Raw genomic sequence first — 16,446 nt, 5'->3', positions numbered from 1 at the left:
CAAAAGCCACGCTTTGGGGGCCTGCAGACCACCCAGTCACCAGACCTCCTCGGTGCCAGGCAGGCGCCGCCTCCCAAATCCAAGGCTAGGAGGCCTTGGTGGTAGCTAAGTGGCAGCAGCAAGCATGCTTGGGGAAACTGAGGCACAGAAGCCTGCACAATCTCTCTGGTTCTAAGTCCCTGTTTGCAGGCACTGGTGCACACTGATGAACCAAACTAGACCTTGCCTTTCTGGGAGTCCAGCCACATCTCATACCCTATCTGGGGGGTGGGGACCTTGAACAAACCCAGCAGCCCCCATGGCGTGCATTAATGGTGTAAGGAATAGTGGATGACTCCAGTAGCAATCAGCCTTTTCAGGCATCCTTTCAACACCCCTCACCTCCACCGCCTTGGTTTCCTCTCCCTCCCACTAATCAGGGCTAGTTTTGAGTTTCACCTCCTGGGAGCCTCTCTGCCTCCTAACAAGCAGAGATGGAGACGGGAGGTGCCTAAGGGCTGGGGAGGTGGGGAGAGGTGGTGGAGTCTGACCCCTCCCTGTGTACCCTCAGGGACTGTGTGACCTCAGGGGCCCCAGTCCCTCTCTGGGTCTCTTCAGCAGAGGAATAAAGATGTTAGACTGGCCCATCCAGTTTGCCGGAAAAGGGCTTTTTTTTAAAAAAAACAACACTTTTCCTTTATATCCTTGGGGAGCAGGGGGCTCGGAGAGGCAGGTGGGTTGTCCTCTGTCCTCTCCAGGTTCCCCAGGCCCATGGAGATGGAGATACAGCCAACCCATTTCTGGCAAGAATGGAAAAGGCTGGATAAAATGGGGAAGCAACCAGCTGCTGCAGGAGGGGGTTGTTTTTCCAGACTCCTAACCAGCTTTAGGGGCTGACCCAAGTAGGAGGCACTGGCCCAGGTCAGCCACAGCCAGGAACTAGTACCAGGGGAGGCAGGAGGCTGGGCCTATCCACTCACTATCTGGCTGTGCTGACCTTGAACCCATCATGTCCCCTGGATGTGGGTGATGTGAGGGACACCCCAGGAAATCTTTTACACGCAACACCCTTCTGTCAGGTTTGGATTTGGAGGCTGAGAACCAGGGTTTCCCTCTAACTGGGCTGAGCCCAGGTTTTGCAACTGTAGCCCGACAGCCTGATCATCCCTTGGTCTGGTTTCTTTGGAATCACACTGAAAGAAAGAAAAATGTTAAAATGTGAACCAAACCACAGTGGGAAGGCTCAGGGAGGCAGGGTGGAAAGAGGCAGGCCCTGGGTGGTTTCCTCAGAGAACCAAAATGAAGCCAGCAAAGAGGGGGCAGGCGCCAGGCCACATGCCCTAGGGGCTTGAGTCAGATAACTCAGGAGTGACTCCAGCATCAGAACTCAGGATAGCTAAAGGCCTAGGTTAGGGGGCTGGGTGGCCAGGAGGGTAACACCGAAGGGGAGGGAGCTACCTCTCAGACCTGGCTTAGCCAGGGTCTCCCTCTCCAAACTGCTGATACCTAACTGCTGATACAGGGGCCAGGTCACTCTTGGGTAGAGCCATCCTGGTCTCTCTGGGGTGTTGAACAGCATCCCTGGCCTCACCCATTTGATGACAGGAGCACCCTCAGTCGTGACAACCATAGATGTCCCCAGACATCGCCCAGTGTCCCCTGGGGGCACAGTCTCCACTGGAGGACCCCTGCATTAGCCCGTGCTTTCTGCTACCTGGAGCCATACAGGATGCAATGATGCCCAGGAAATAACCAGACACGTTTTCTGTTAAAAGTCAGAAGTGTTTTGTCTTGTTTTAATATCTCATCAGCTTTACAGGGTTACAATTGTCTTAAATATTTCTGAAATTTAAATACAATCTGCATAATAATGTTATAAAATGTAAACTTTCAGTGTTCTTTTAAATTTCAAAATCACACCTCCCCCCCCTTTTTTTGGTCTTTTGCCACCCCCACCCTCCCAATACCTGAATGTTCTGCACAACTGAAATCCTTACCGGCTGCCCCGCCGGCCAGGGTGACTGACAGGCGAGGCCCGGCCAGAGGTAGAGTAGTTATAACTTTTAAAAAAGTTTTTTTCTTTAACCTGAGTTCAGGCGTGGTCCCCACGCCACTGGACAAACCCCAGAGAAACTGAAATTTCACATGTCAGGAATGAAAGACTGAATTCATTTGTGTTTGCCAAGAAAACAATGCAAAAGCAAAATTAAAGGCAAGAAAAAAATGATAGAAGTGGGCAAAAATCATAAAAGCAAAAAAAGTGACTGTACAAATGCACAACTATTAAAAACTAACTCAGCTGCCCCAACACCTCTGCTCTGGCCCTTTCCCGACAGCTACACAGCCGTGTGGCCAGTTTAAGGGTCACAAGGAAGATTCTAGAAGCAGCCTGTAACAAACATCTCTAGAGCAGGGGAAGCCCAAGCCCCTCATGACCCTGAGTTTGGGGGTCCCTGCCCACTCTGTGCAGCTAAGCCCTATCCATTCCAGAATGCACAGTGTACAAGCAAGCCACTGACAGAGATGGCTGCCCTGTCCCTACCCAGTTTGCATAAGGGGGTGCTAAGCTGCATCCCAGAATCCCCACCTACCGCAGGTTGCCCTGAGCTGAGAGTGGCAGAGGGTAAATGGGGACTCAAGGCAGACAGCTGGGCCCCAGCCTGGAGCTCCCTCTCACTTTTCCACTCCTCCACCTGCCCACTGCTCTCCCAGGGCTGTCTCCCTGCCCACACCCCACCCCACCCCAGCCCCCTACAATCACCCTGAACAGTAGGCATGCCCTGAGTTAGATCTGGGGGCCATTATCACCCACAAGACATGATGCCCAGGTCCCCGACACATGCAGACATGGGGGGGGAGGAAGGGGGAGAGAGAGGGAGGGACACACACACACACACACACACACACACACACACACACACACACACGACCAAAGAAAGCACCCAGGGGCAGGCTCTCAGGTGGACACACCCAAGGTGCAGGTGGGAGGGGACAGGCACTGGTACCTGTTGAAGCCCTGAGCCAGTCAAGGAGGGCAAGCTGGGCGGGGATTTTGGCATCAAGAGTCAGACCTGAGGTAGAAATAACCAGGCAGCAGACACCCCTATGTGGGCCCCACGTGGCTCCACGGAGTCAGGTCAGGGGAGGAGCATCCAGTTCACTGCTCTTGGGCAAAAAGATCCTCCTCCCACAGTGATTGTGCTGCTGCAGTGAGAATTGGGGAGGAGAATCTTCCATAAGGAAAAACAGAGAGGAAACCCCAGATGCCCACAGCCACCCCCATCCTGGGAGTTGGAGGGTGTCCTCAATCCTGAGATAGACCAAAGAAAGGGGTTCTCCCCAAAGACACCACAGCACTACACCCAAGCAAACTCAGACTGGGTATGTGGGGGGAATTAGGATGCTCCCCCCTCCAAGGTCTCCAAGGCAACAAGATGACCCTGAGTAAGGGATCACTGGGTCTGGGGTCTGGGAGGCTACCAGGTGGGGTACTGCCAATCTTGGCCTCATTAGGCCAGGCTCCCTGGGCCTAATTAGAGCTTCCAGGCAAACTCAATGTGTGAAAGGAAAGAGCACTCAAGTGTAAGAGGCACATTCACAACCAGCACCACCTGGTCCCCAGGGACCTAGCAAGGGCAGGGTGGCCAAGAAAGTCCCCAACCCTGCCTGGGCCTTTGGACAGAGGGTGCTACCTCATGGTGAAGACCATCACCAGCCACTGAAATAGATTCCCCTTCCAGCTGTCCCACTGATGCCCGCCTTCTAACCTGGGGTAAGGGGTCATGGAGGAAATGGTGCAGCCTCCTTATGGGCCTCTATTTAGTTCCTTAAGTTATAGCAGGAGATGTGGCCTTGCAAGGGGCCAAGAGAGAACCAAGGGACAAAGTGAAGGAGATGAGAAGGGGTAGAGTGTTCAAGATGACATGGCCCCAAAACCTCATTCAGAGCTAAACCCAGCTCACCTCAGTCCCCAAATATCAGTAAGTCTTCAAAAGTAACCCTTTCAGGAAGAGAGTCCCCAGGCCATATTCATCCCTGAGACAGGAGCCTGGGGGCTATAACATCACACCCCCACCCAGACTCTGGCCCTTTTTCCAGCACTTGTTTCTAGTTAAGACTTCCAGATCCCTGACAGAGAGCACAGCATGGCACAGTGAGAAAAAGCATTGAGCATTCACGTTCCCTGTTCCCCCTCAGCCTGCCCCTGCATGGACCCCCACCCCAGCCCAGCCCTCAGCACCTGAGTTTGTCACCTTTTTTGGCTCTAACCCAGGGATACAGTATCCTGTGCTTGCCAGGTGCCTACTGTACCACAGGAAATGCAGAGAGGAACCCAAATCAGTCATGGGAAAAATTTAAAGGATATTAGTTTTTTTTCTTTTTTGCTTTTTTTAAGTCCAGTTTCCCTGAATGAACACAAATATATAGAGATATATATCCTTTTCCTAAGGTTTGATTCCTCCCCCAAGAATAAAATAGAATATTTACAAAACAAAACCCCCCAAACCTCTTAAAAACCCTATAGAACTTGAATATCACTATTTCTTTTAAAAAAATAAAATAATAAAAAGTTCCCAAAAGCAATAAGAAAAAAAGTCAACTGATCTTGGCTCAGGGGTTTCATTCAAAACAAGGAGCTGGATGTGGTGAGTGGGTGAGTGGGTGATGAACAGGAAAAAAAAAAGTAAAAAAACAGACAAAAATGAAAACACACAGTGCAGGGATATATGAGGTAAACAGGATCTGGCCTTACATTGCAACTGGTCCAAAACAGACACCAGACACCAGTCCAAATCAGTCCATCAGGGCTGCAGGAAAGCCCTGGGAAATATTTGCCGCTCTCTTTCCTGATTTCCTTAGCTATTCTCACAATTCATTTCTCTGAATGTCTGAAACCTGAGTAATTCAAGTGTTCCTTGGTTTTCCCCTGTTTTATTAAAGTTTCTTTATATATATGTATATATATTTTTCTTCTATTTTTGGTGTTAGCTGTGGCTCCTTTGTGGATATCTCCCCTCCCCACCCGTATCTTCCACCACCCTGGCCCTGCTTGGCCCACCTTTCAACACCCTGCCCAGTCTGACCAGCTCCTGGGGTGGGGGGTGGCAGGTGGGGAGTGGTTGGGTTAAGGCAATGAATTATTTGAGGTAGAAGACGTAGGGGGTGCAGATAACCCCGCTGGCCCGGCCTGGCTGCCCACGCTGCTGCTGGTCCCACTGTTTCCTCCCCGGCTGCTGCCACCACCGCCTTTGCTGGGAGCTGAGGGTGGTGTGGGGGCTGGTGGCTGAGCAAACAGCACTCCTAATGCAAGGACAGGAGGAGAGACATGTCATGGAGAGTTAAAAAAGATTATGTGACAGGTGCAAGGGGCCCCCCCCAGCACTGACCCCTTGCCAAGTCTACCCAGGGACCCGCTAGGACACCTACCACCTCATCCTAGTCTCTGCTTTCTGGTGTGTGTGTGTGGGGGGGGGGGGGGGGGTGTCTTTGTACAGCAACCCAGCTGTTCTGTGTCCCCAGCACCACCTGGTGGCCTAATGAGCAACTGGCCTGACTACATTTTTTTACAAGGAATTTTGAAACATCGTTTGTACAGTTCACCCTTGAACAACACAGGTGTTAGAGAGGTAGTAACCCCTTGCACAGTTGAATATCCAAATGTAACTTTTGACGCCCCAAAACTTAACCACTAATAGCCTATTGTTGACCAGAAGCCTTACTGTTAACAGAAAGTCAATGAACACATATTTTGTATGTTATATGTATTATATACTGAATTCTTATAATAAAGTAAGCTAGAGAAAAGAAAATGTTATTAAGAAAATCATCAGGAAAATACATTTTCAGTATTTATTGAAAAAAATGCATGTATAAGTGGATCCACGCAGCCCAAACCCTTGTTGTTCAAGGGTCAACTGTATATTTGAGCACGTACTATGTGCTAAGCACCATGCTAAGTACTTACTACATGCTGAGAACTGTACTAAGTACTTTCTACGTGCTGAGAACCGTGTCAAGTACTTACTATGTGCTGAGCACTGTGCTAATTATACTATATTGATTATATACTCAAGTCTCCAAAGGAAGGAAGAACTTTGTTCACTCTAATGGCTGGGCTCATGCAGGCCAGACCTGGGGGTTACCTGGGACTCCTAAATTAACTTGGGGAATGAAGTTATTAAGGTGTTACCTGTATACATAATCCCGTTAATCTCCACTGACATGCTAATACTATTGCTGCCATTGGTGCTGGTCAAGTTTGCAGCTGAGTCCTGGCGGCTCTCAGAGGCTGTGGGAAGAAGAAAAGCCACCATTTGGAATCACAAACCCATCTGTGCAATGATCTGCTTCACGTCTGTTGTCCCCACTAGACTTTAAACTTCACAAAGCTGTGTACTGTATCTGCCACCACTGCATACGGGACATAATAAATATCGAATAAGAATATGTTTGTCCAACATTTGCTTTCATCATGATTGTAAGTCTTAAGCAGTGTCGCACACCCAAATCATGTCATTCTTTTTAACAAAGTTTTCCAGACGTGACTCATTCATTCCTTACTGATGGACACACACATCGCTTCAAGGCCTCACTGTTACAACATCATGCAAATGACTGCAATGAGCAAACTTGTCTATACAGGTATCTTCTGCTTTTTGAAAATTCACATTATACCACTTTGAAAGGCTTCATAGGAATTCCCTACTTTCGGAGAGTGGAAGACACCTGTGTTTCCTTGAACACTTGCACTAGTTCTGCTGTAGATACCAAGTAGATCACTGAGTCACATTTTCTATTTTTAAAAGACTGCCAAATTGTCACCTATTTACACTCCCACCAGCAAGACCCATTCTCCCACATCCTGACCAACATTTGATATTATCAAACTCTGATGGGTGAAAAATGGTATCTCCTTGTTAACATGCAGATCCCCATCTAGATGGAGTTGAACAGCTCTTCTTTTTCTTTTTCCAATCTTCACACAAGGATATGTTTTTATTGATTTTTAGAGAGGAAAGGAGAGGGAGAGAAACATCAATTGGTTTCCTCCATACGCACCCCTGACCAAACATCTAACCAACTGAGCCACACCAGTAGGGTTGAACAGGAATTTACTAGTCACAACTGCGCATTTTTTCTATTGATTTGTTTGCCATTTTTTCTTGTTGATTTATAGGCACTTTTTACATAGGTTGGCTCCAAGACCCTCATTTTGTTACACATGCAGAAAGCATGGAGGGTCTAGGTACTGAATTGATACCTTGGCTGTTGATACGAATGCTCATGGGCAGCTGGGCTGTCATAGCAAGGAAGTTCTGCTGTAGCGCTCGCTGCATGAGCCGTTGCTGCTCATCCGCCACCAGGGCCATCTTCTTTTCCGGAGGCTCCCCAGACTCCAGCTTCTCCCGAAGCTGCTCCAGGGCAGCTGCCTGTGCCGCCACGGCTGCCTGGGCTGCTGCCGCTTGCACTGCTACTGCCTGGGCTGCCACCACAGGGTGGCCTGCCAGGGAGACTGGCAGGCGGCCAGGGACTGTGATGGGGATGGCTGAATCCTCCTCTAGACAGGAGAGAAGAGGAGTTGGTGCTGGGACAGGAAGTGGCCTGGCCTAGCCTTCCACCCACGCAGAAATGAGCACTCTCTTGAATACCTCCACTGATAGGGTGCTCATTCCCTCTCCAGGAAAGTAGCTGGGGTTTTTAAAATTTTTATTTATTTAATCCTCACACTAGGACATGCTTACAGAGAGGAAGGGAGAGAGAAAAATTGATGTGAGAGAGAAACATTGATTGGTTGCCTTCCGTATACTTCCAAACTGGGGATAGACCCGCAACCCAGGTATATGCCCTGACCGGGAACTGAACTCCCACTTTTTCGTGTACAGGATGAGGCTCTAACCAACTGAGCCACCCACAGGCCTGGGAAGTAGCTAGGTTTTTGAATAGACACAAGTGCTATAAAACCCTTCCTAAAGCAGGCTGACAGTAGATGCCATTATACTGGTAATACTGCTGATAACACTACTAGTTATATACTAGTATTACAGTAGTATTTTGCATCACTATTACATAGGTGCTATAATAGCATATACTATATTATATATAACACTAGTCATAACAATAAGGGCTCAGAACATGTCTAAAGAACTTCTATCTCAAATATGAACCATCTCAAAGGACCATTTCATCAACAACAAGTCTACTCTTATCTCCAGATGAGAAAACTGAGGCTCAAAGAGAATGTATAACTTCCTCAAGTCCACAGAGCTAGAGAGAGGCTGAGCTGGGATTCGAACCCAGGCAGTCCAACTCCAGACCCAGCTCCTAACCATTCACCTCTTCTGTGCTTAAAACAAATGTCCCCGTCATTCCCACCCACTGGTTCCACTGGGACCCACTGTCTCTTCTTCCCCTGACCCTTTCTCCAGTGTCAATCTCTGGTTGCCAGGTGTTGCCCCTACATGCTGCATCCCCATTCCAGCCTTTGCAGTTACTGGGGCCCTCTACCCTAGAGTTTTTGTAGTGCCCTCCTTCTTTTGGTCTCACTCAAATGCCTCAACCAGCTTTCCCGTTACTGTAGCCTGCTGCCTGTTGTTTCCAGGCTCTCTTATGACTCCCCTAGGTCGGACCCCTTTATCTTACCTGCTACCATCTTCCCCAGCTCCAGCATGAGGCCTGGCCCATGTGGATGCTTAATAACCATTAACGGGTGTAGCTAAAACTCCCCAAAGCCAGGAAGGTACACCAAGGCCCACAGAAGATTGAATGACTAATATTAGCAAGATCTAATTTTTCAGGGCCTGGTGGGGTTCACCTCAGATCCTCAGGCCACTTCCAGGAAGTAGGGAGTCATAGCCCGTATGGTAGATGAGAAATGGGAACCCAGACATGTGAACTGGCGGGCTCGAGGCCACACTGCCACATGTGCTATTGGTGCTCTGTATTAGGAAGAATTCCAGGCTCAGCGGGGAGAGAAGGCTGTGATTGACTGGTGATGTCTGCCACAGGTGGGGTCTAGGAATGGGGGGTTGTCTGTCAGGCATCTGCAAACCTGGGCCTGTTACATGTTGAGCATTTTATACACTGAAGGCCCCCAACAACTCTACAAATAGGGGATAATTGTCTCCACTTCACTCATAAGGAAACTGGGGTCAGAAAGGGACACTGAGCCACCCAGGGGCACCTACCATGGTTAAAGGGTGAATTTGATAGACCCACACTATACTCTCAATGGTGTCTGCTGGGTCAGAGTGTTGAGAAAAATTCTAAAGCTCGAAGGGAAAAGAATATAGTTATCAACTAATAATGTCTGTCATGGGCAAGGTATTGGAAAAAACTATGGTGATGAACAGTGTCAGCCACAGGAAGAAGGCTGGGCCAGTGCTACAAGAAATGCATGCTCAATTAACAATGTCTGCCTCCTGTGGATCAGAAAAACAGTGATTAATTAGTAATGTCTGCCATGGGCTCAGGATGGGAAAAATGGATTGACCAGTAATGTTTGCCTGCTGTGGGCATGGGGTTTGAAAAATGGTGGTGGTTTAATAATGTTTGCCATGAGCACAGCATTGCCAGATTTGCTGCCCTCTTCCATGACATCTTTGGGGTTTATCAACCTGTTTACCCAGAGAGGGGGAAAGGTACCAACCCCACAAGGCCATACAGCCTGAGCTAGGATCAGTCCCTAGGCTCATGTGGCCCTTTACCTTTCTTGATCTTGGGGGCTGGGGTGATGGAGCTGCCGTTGGTGCTGGTGGCCAGGCCCAGGGAGGACACTGGCAGCTTGGGTGAGGAAAGCATGCTGTGGGCACCACCTGGTGAGTAGGCAAAGAGGGAGCTCCCAAAGCTCTGGCGCCGGCCCTCCCGCCGGTTGCTGTCAATGGCTGCCTGGAGCTCATTGGGGTTGCTGAGGCCACGTTTCTCACACTCGTAGGGGTACAGGTACTTCATGTACCTGTGGGAAGGGGAGAAGGGACAGGGTGGCACCTGGGACACCTCCCATGACTCCCTGCTGCCCTTGGCATAAAGCAAATCCTACTGTGGCACCACCTCCCCACTTCCATCACACATCACTGCCAGAGAATCACTGGGCAATGCTCAGAGCCAGGTTTTTGCTTATGCTGTTCCCAGTCTCAATACTTGTCCCCATGACTACTTCCTATTAATCTTTTAATACTGAATTCCACTAACCGCAGAGCCAGAACCTTCCTTAAAGCCCCACCCCAAGGTTCTCAGGATTCAGACTCCTCATGTGGCCCAGTGCCTCTGTGGTCCTTCCTGTCCCAGGCCCTTTGCATTCACAGCACTCACTGGGTCCGCAGGGTGAAGGCAGCACTGGTAATAGACGTAGGCAGGTTGAGGCCCTTGGTGATCTCACGCCACAGCTTCTTATTGATGACCTCCACCAGGCCGCCCTTCTCCGTTACCAGCACATACAGCATGAACAGGTCAAGCACCTGCTTGGCCATGATGGGGATCCGGTTCACAGGCGTCCCTGAGGGAAGGGAAGTGTGGGGGAGGAGGGTACTGTTGCCAGGGTCATGGCCCCACATGCAGCAGATGCCAAGTTTGTGGTTAAAACACAGTTTCAGAGCAGGGTCCCCCCCAGCTATGTGGACATCAGGGTGGGTCATTGGGGGCATCCTGGGCATTGTGGGATACTGGGCAGCATCCCTGATGCCCACCTACTCGATGCCAGTCATGACAACCACAGATGTCCCTGACATTGCCCAGTGTTTCCTGGGGACAGGATCACCCCAGGTGAGACCCACCCCCTGCTCCAGACAACACTGAGGTAAAAGCTCTGCCTCAGTTTCTTTTCAAAGATTTTTTTATTGATTAAGGGAGACAGGGAGAGAGAGAAAGAAATATCACTGTGAGAGCAAGACACATCGATCGGCTGCCTCCTGCATGCCCCCTATCGGTGATCAAGCCTGCAACCCGGGCATGTGCCCTGACCAGGAACTGAACCAGCAACTTTTCAGTACATGGGATGACACCCAACTGACTGATCCACACTGGCCAAGGCCTGCCTCCATTTCTTTATCAGTGACCTGGCTCATTGCTGAACTCAACTGAAGGGAGAAGGATATAGAGGGAGATGTTGGGGCCGACCTGGGGGAGGAGCATGAGAAATGCGGCCTTTGTTATTCCTGTTCCCATCACCAACCACAACAGCTGCCAAAACAACTGTGCCTGAGTTCCCAGAGGCCTGCTTCCTCCCAGTCTGGGAGTGTTTGTAGTGTGTGTGTGTGGGGGGGGGGGGGTAGTCAGGGAGAGCTTGGTTAATCCACTTGGCAGCTTAGAGAGTGGGGCAGTGGGCTAGCCCAGGGAAACAGGATAGTGGACCAGCCCAGGGAAAGGAAGTTGGTGGGCTAACCTAGGGAGGCAGGGTGGTAGGTTAGGCCAGGGAGACACGGTGGTGGGCTAGCCCAAGGAGATAGGGAGGTGGGGCAACCCAGGTAGGGGAAGGTAGTAGGCTAGCCCAGGGATAGTGTAGTAAGCTAGCCTGGGGCAGCGGGGGGGGGGGGGAGGGGGGTGAGCTAGTCCAAGGAGGTCTAGTTGGTTGGCCAGCCCACAGAGACAGGGTGGTAAACCAGCCCAGGGAGAAAGGGCTGTGGGCTAGCTCAATGAGGGAAGGAATGCCCCTTGCAGATAGGCCTGCTCCCCTCTTGTGCCCATCTGACCCTCCACACCATACCCCCTCTCACCCAGAATCCCCCAGCCTCAGAGCCTTCAGATCTCAGCTTGGCCTGTCTGGCACCTTCCTGGCCAAGGGTAGAGAAGGCCCCCTGCAAATCTCTCTCCCTGGCAGTGGAATCCTAGGTATACCTTTCTATGCATCCCCTTGCCCTGTCCTGCTCACATGCGATCCTCAGTGCCCAGCCTGGCATACAGCAAGTGTTCAATAAACAGTGAAGGCTAACAAGCTGTATCTCAGCCCAAGGGTCATGCTTACCCCCCTTTAGAGATGGGCAAAGGGAAGCTGCAGGAAGTGACCCAATGGAGGAAGGTCCAAGTGAGGGGCCAGCTTGCCTGGCCCAGGGGACTGGACGACGCCCTCCACCTCTGGACATTCCAGAACCATTTCCCGCCACCTTTTCACTGCTTTCCGGCCCTTCTCACACTGCAAAATCCCCAATGAATCAAGAACCAACTGGAGTGGGGACAGGAAAATGGACCTCAGACCACCCCCATCCCAATTTCATTTTCAGGTCAAGAGGGAGAGAAAAAGCAACACCAATGTCAGTACACCCAGTCAGCAGATGCAGTCACAGCACTGGTCACAGTGCCGTTCTGCCTGGACACAAACTTAGGCTCTGCCTGGGGGGTGGAATTAAGGAATCAGATCCTACTGGCTCTGCCAGAGGCAGGCAAGCAGGGCCTGGATGGATGTTTATTTAAGGAGGGGGCCTGGGAGAGCACAGAGAGGCATTGATGGTGGGCAGCGAGGGCTGTGGGGGCGATAAGAAAGGGTGGAGAGGTCATCGGGGAAACAGCAGGAGGGTGGTGTGCAGCCTCTCACTTTGTGACCCTCTGTCTGGAGTGAAGGGGAAGAAGCTTGTGAGATACAGGACATGGGTGTCCAGGGTGAAGGGGGTCTGACAGATTCTCAGCCCCAAAGACTCCCAATTACAGAGGAGGAGGTTCCAAGATGATGGCAGGGAAGAGAAGACCTTAGAGCTGGGTTTTGAGAAATGCATAAAAGTTTGTTGCCTCCTGCCCTCCAGGAGTCCCTATCTTGGTGAAGGAGGCAGGGCTGGACACAGACCCTCATAGCCCTGTTTGGCAAGGGGCTGGACTGATACATCTTGGGTCCCCAGCCTCACTCACATGCAGCGGCAGCTCACAGTACCTCCTAAGTGCCTCTAGGACACCAAGTGGCTGGTCTTAGGTAAAATGGATGGGCTCCAGGCCTGGAAGCTCTGAGCCCCATGGCAAGGGGGTGGAAGGGGGGCTCAGGCAAGTATGGACAGGCTGATAAAGAGAGCAGGGGGGATCTCTCTGACCACACAGGGGATAGCAGCCCTGGCTGGGGCTGGGCTGAACGATAACTCGATAACATGAGAGGGGCCCCTACCCCAGGGTTGGGTCTGAATTCTTCCATCCCGGCAAAGGAGAGGTTAACTCAGAGGCTGCAGCCCCCTTCCCTTCCATCTCCTTCCCTTCTGGGCCTGTCTAGGCCTATGTTTACAGAAGCTACTGGTGAGGGAGGGGCAGGCAGAGGCCCAGAACAAAGCAACAGGGGCCAGGCCCCTACAATGGCCTGAGTGGACCTGCAGCCCCACTGGCCCCACCCCTTCCTGTCTCTGTGGCTCAAAGGCCATGTGCCCTCTCTGGGCCTCAGTTTCCTTCTCTGAACAGCAGAATCATAATAATCCTTCAAAGGGGCTGTCCAGGGGACAGAGAAATGAGCCTCACTGTGTAGCAGGGATTCCTAGAACAAACCTGGTGTCTCCTTCCATATGGCAGCTCCAAGCTAAGAAGTGAGGCCCCTGGGCAGGAGACCTCTGGGGACCCCTTGGCTGCCCCTTGTCCCATTTGAGCCTGGATCACCCCACCTCCATTGTCTGGGTCTCAGTTTCCCCACCCAGACACTCACTCAGACCAGTTCTCACTCCTCACGTCACTGTTCCCAAGGCCCAGGCACTTCCTGGTGGGGCTGTGTCTGGTGGGGCATCTATCTCACCCCAGACCAGGAGGAAATGAAGGGATGGGCTGCAGTGGCACAGTATACTGTTGGTGCTCAATAAACGCAGTTCAACACTATGTTTGGGCATTGCCAACAGCTGGGACTGTTTGTGGCCCATCTTACAGATAGGGGAACTAAGGCTCCTATAGGAGCACGGGAGGGGCTGTGGCACTAGTGGGCACTCTAAGCCACAAAAGCTTGAAGCCTGCGTGGGAAGCTTCCATCCTGTTGCCCCAGTGCCCACTTGCCCAACTGTGAATCCAACCCCACTCTTTAAACAGAGGCCAGCCCCACCCTACTGAGGAGGATCCGGGAAGCTAGGACCCCATCGTATCTTGTATCCCAGCAGCAGGGGAGAAAGCTTGGACTGTCAGTTCTGGGTGGTGCTCTGAGACAACACCTCCTTCCCTCAGCAAGGACTTTCCCCTTAGACTCTCATAGCTGTGCCTCCCCTATCAGACTTGCAGGGCTGAGCTGTGCCTCCTCCCTCAGACACCCATGGCAGGATGGTGCCTCTTCCCTCAGACCCCTCGTGGCACAGCCATGTCTCCCCCTCAGACACCTCTTGGATGCCTCCAGCCACAGGAAACTCAGTGCCACTCTGACACACCTGCTCCAGGCTGCAGCGGACAGGGTTCCCCCTTCCTTGTAACCATTTCCCACTACTTCCCAGCAAGCAGGCCTCACCTCGCTTCTGCATGAAGCTAAACAAGTCATCCAGGAACTCCTTCCTCTTGGGGTCCCCGTCCAGTTCGTAGAGCTGTGAGGGCAGGGAGGGGACTGGTTAATTGATGCCAGAGCTTGGGCACAGGAACCATGTCTCCATTGGAAGGAGGGCCAACCGAGGAGCTGCCAGCAGGGACAGGCACTGGGGGGTCCCAGCCCCAGCACCGCCCCCGAGTCCAAGCATCTCCCAAGGCCCCACCAAGCAGACAATTAGCCCCACTCTCAGAGAGGACAGAGACATCTGGATGAGTCTCCCAGGATGGCTTCAAGCTAGACATTTATCCTCCTACAGTTCTGGGGCCAGAAGCCTGAGATCAAGGTGTGGCAGGGCCAAGCTCCCTCCTGAGGCTCCAGGGAGGGTTCCTCCTGCCTCTTCCAGGAGAGAGCTCCAGGAGTCCTTGGACTTGTGGCCATATACTCCAGTCTCTGCCTCTGCTGTCATGTGGCTCTCCTCTGTGTCCAAATTCCCCTCTTCTTACAGGACACCTAACAATGGATTTAGGGCCACCTCATCTAATCTCAATGCTTAACTAATGACATTTGCAAATACCCAATTTCCAAATAAGGTCCTGTTCACGAGGACTAGGAGTTGGGTCATAAACACATCACTTTTTAAAAAATACATTTGAGAGAGAGAGGAAGAAAGAGACACATAGAAAGATACACAGAGAGAGAGAGAGAGAGAAACACTGATTTGTTGTTCCACTGATTTATGCATTCATTGGTTGCTTCTTATACGTACCCTGATGGGAGATCAAACCCGCAACCTTGGTGTATTGGGATGACGCTCCAACCAACTGACCTACCCAGCCAGGGCTTAAACACATCATTTGGGGGGACACAATTCATCCCAGACAAATAGTACCCACCCAGGTCATTGCCATCATGATGCATCCCAACCCTGTCCAGTGAGTCATATGCACACTGTGAGGCATAGAGAGGAAGGTGGGAGACTGCAGCCCTGGACTGTTGAGGACTCTCAGCCCAGACTTGGTCCTGGGCACTGGCTGCCTGGGTTCGCCAGTCACTGGAGGGGAAAGAGCCTCCATCTGGGGCTTGGGAGGCAGGGGGTCCTCCAGCCCCATGATCATTACCTTCCAGGTACCAGGGGAGAAAGCAGAGATAGAGGGCGAGGTGGGTGGGGGCAGGGCGGCGGCAATTGGCTGAGGAGTGGGACCAGCAAAAATTAAGCTCCAGGAAATACAGCCCTGTGGCTGCCTGGACTCGGAGGGATCAGGACCGTGGGGGACCTTGAAACCACCAGTTAGCCCTAGCTGGGCTGGAATAACTCATCATTAAGGTCCAAGAATGCCCCAACACCCAGCTCCTGGGGCAGGGACATCCTGGGGCCTAGGGAGGTGGGGTTGTCAGGGCCAACCATTCCTCAGCCATTTTGCCCCTCGCTTGGCCTCAGTGTCCCCATCTTTGTAATGGAGTCAAAGTGGGGCCTCCAACACAAGGGCTGGGGGAGACAAAAGCCCAGACCTGGGTGGTCGAGGCCTTTGTCTCTTCCATCCTGCCTGTCCAGGCTGGCAGGCTACATTCCTACACTGATTTATGGCATCCAGGGAGGCCCATATTTTCCCTTGCCTGAAAGGTGTGGGCCCTGCAGGTGAACCTTCCATGGGCGTGCTCATGCCAGGCCTCTTCTGTCCATTCCCTGCCCACATGACACCCCTATGTGTGTCCCCTCCCCACTCTCCTCCTCCCTGGCTGGGAGTGTGAATTCCCACATGTCTGGTTCCCTATCTGTGTGCTCTGTAGGACATCAGGAATTTTGTCTATTTTCTTGCCAGTATCTAGAAGGTAGCTGAATATACAGCAGTTGTGTGATAAATGCTAGTTAAGTGAACCCTGATTTCTCAGCTGCAAGGTGGACCTAGCCAGGCAGAGAGTGAGGTCAGAAAGACTTGGGGAATTGGCAGGTGCCCCCAAGTGTCACATCTACTCAGAACCTCAGGAGGGGACCTTATTTTAAAATAGGGCTTTTGCAAATGTCATTAGCTAAGATGAGATCACACTGGAGTAGATGGCTCTAATGCAATGACAGT

The 16,446-nt window shown here is 51.6% G+C and overlaps 1 protein-coding gene across 2 annotated transcripts in view; it reads right to left on the bottom strand.

The window, feature by feature from the left end:
- Positions 1–1,740: 1,740 nt before the first annotated feature.
- ARID3A (AT-rich interaction domain 3A) overlaps positions 1,741–16,446 on the bottom strand; it is a 38,301-nt gene continuing 23,595 nt past the window's right edge. For both annotated transcript variants that reach the window (XM_016214854.2, XM_087816584.1), the window contains exons 4-9: positions 14,357–14,429; positions 10,288–10,471; positions 9,684–9,931; positions 7,241–7,537; positions 6,170–6,268; positions 1,741–5,280 (exon numbers count right to left, since the gene is read on the bottom strand). In XM_016214854.2, the coding sequence (XP_016070340.1) occupies positions 5,105–5,280; positions 6,170–6,268; positions 7,241–7,537; positions 9,684–9,931; positions 10,288–10,471; positions 14,357–14,429 (1,077 nt within the window). In that variant the 3' untranslated portion in view covers positions 1,741–5,104. The remainder of the gene's footprint in view (positions 5,281–6,169; positions 6,269–7,240; positions 7,538–9,683; positions 9,932–10,287; positions 10,472–14,356; positions 14,430–16,446) is intronic.

Source organism: Miniopterus natalensis, chromosome 4 (assembly GCF_054644295.1).
Source record: "Miniopterus natalensis isolate mMinNat1 chromosome 4, mMinNat1.hap1, whole genome shotgun sequence".
Taxonomy (NCBI): Eukaryota; Metazoa; Chordata; class Mammalia; order Chiroptera; family Miniopteridae; genus Miniopterus; species Miniopterus natalensis.
Note: the sequence above shows the minus strand (reverse complement) of the source record. Positions and strands in the feature narration are given on the sequence as shown.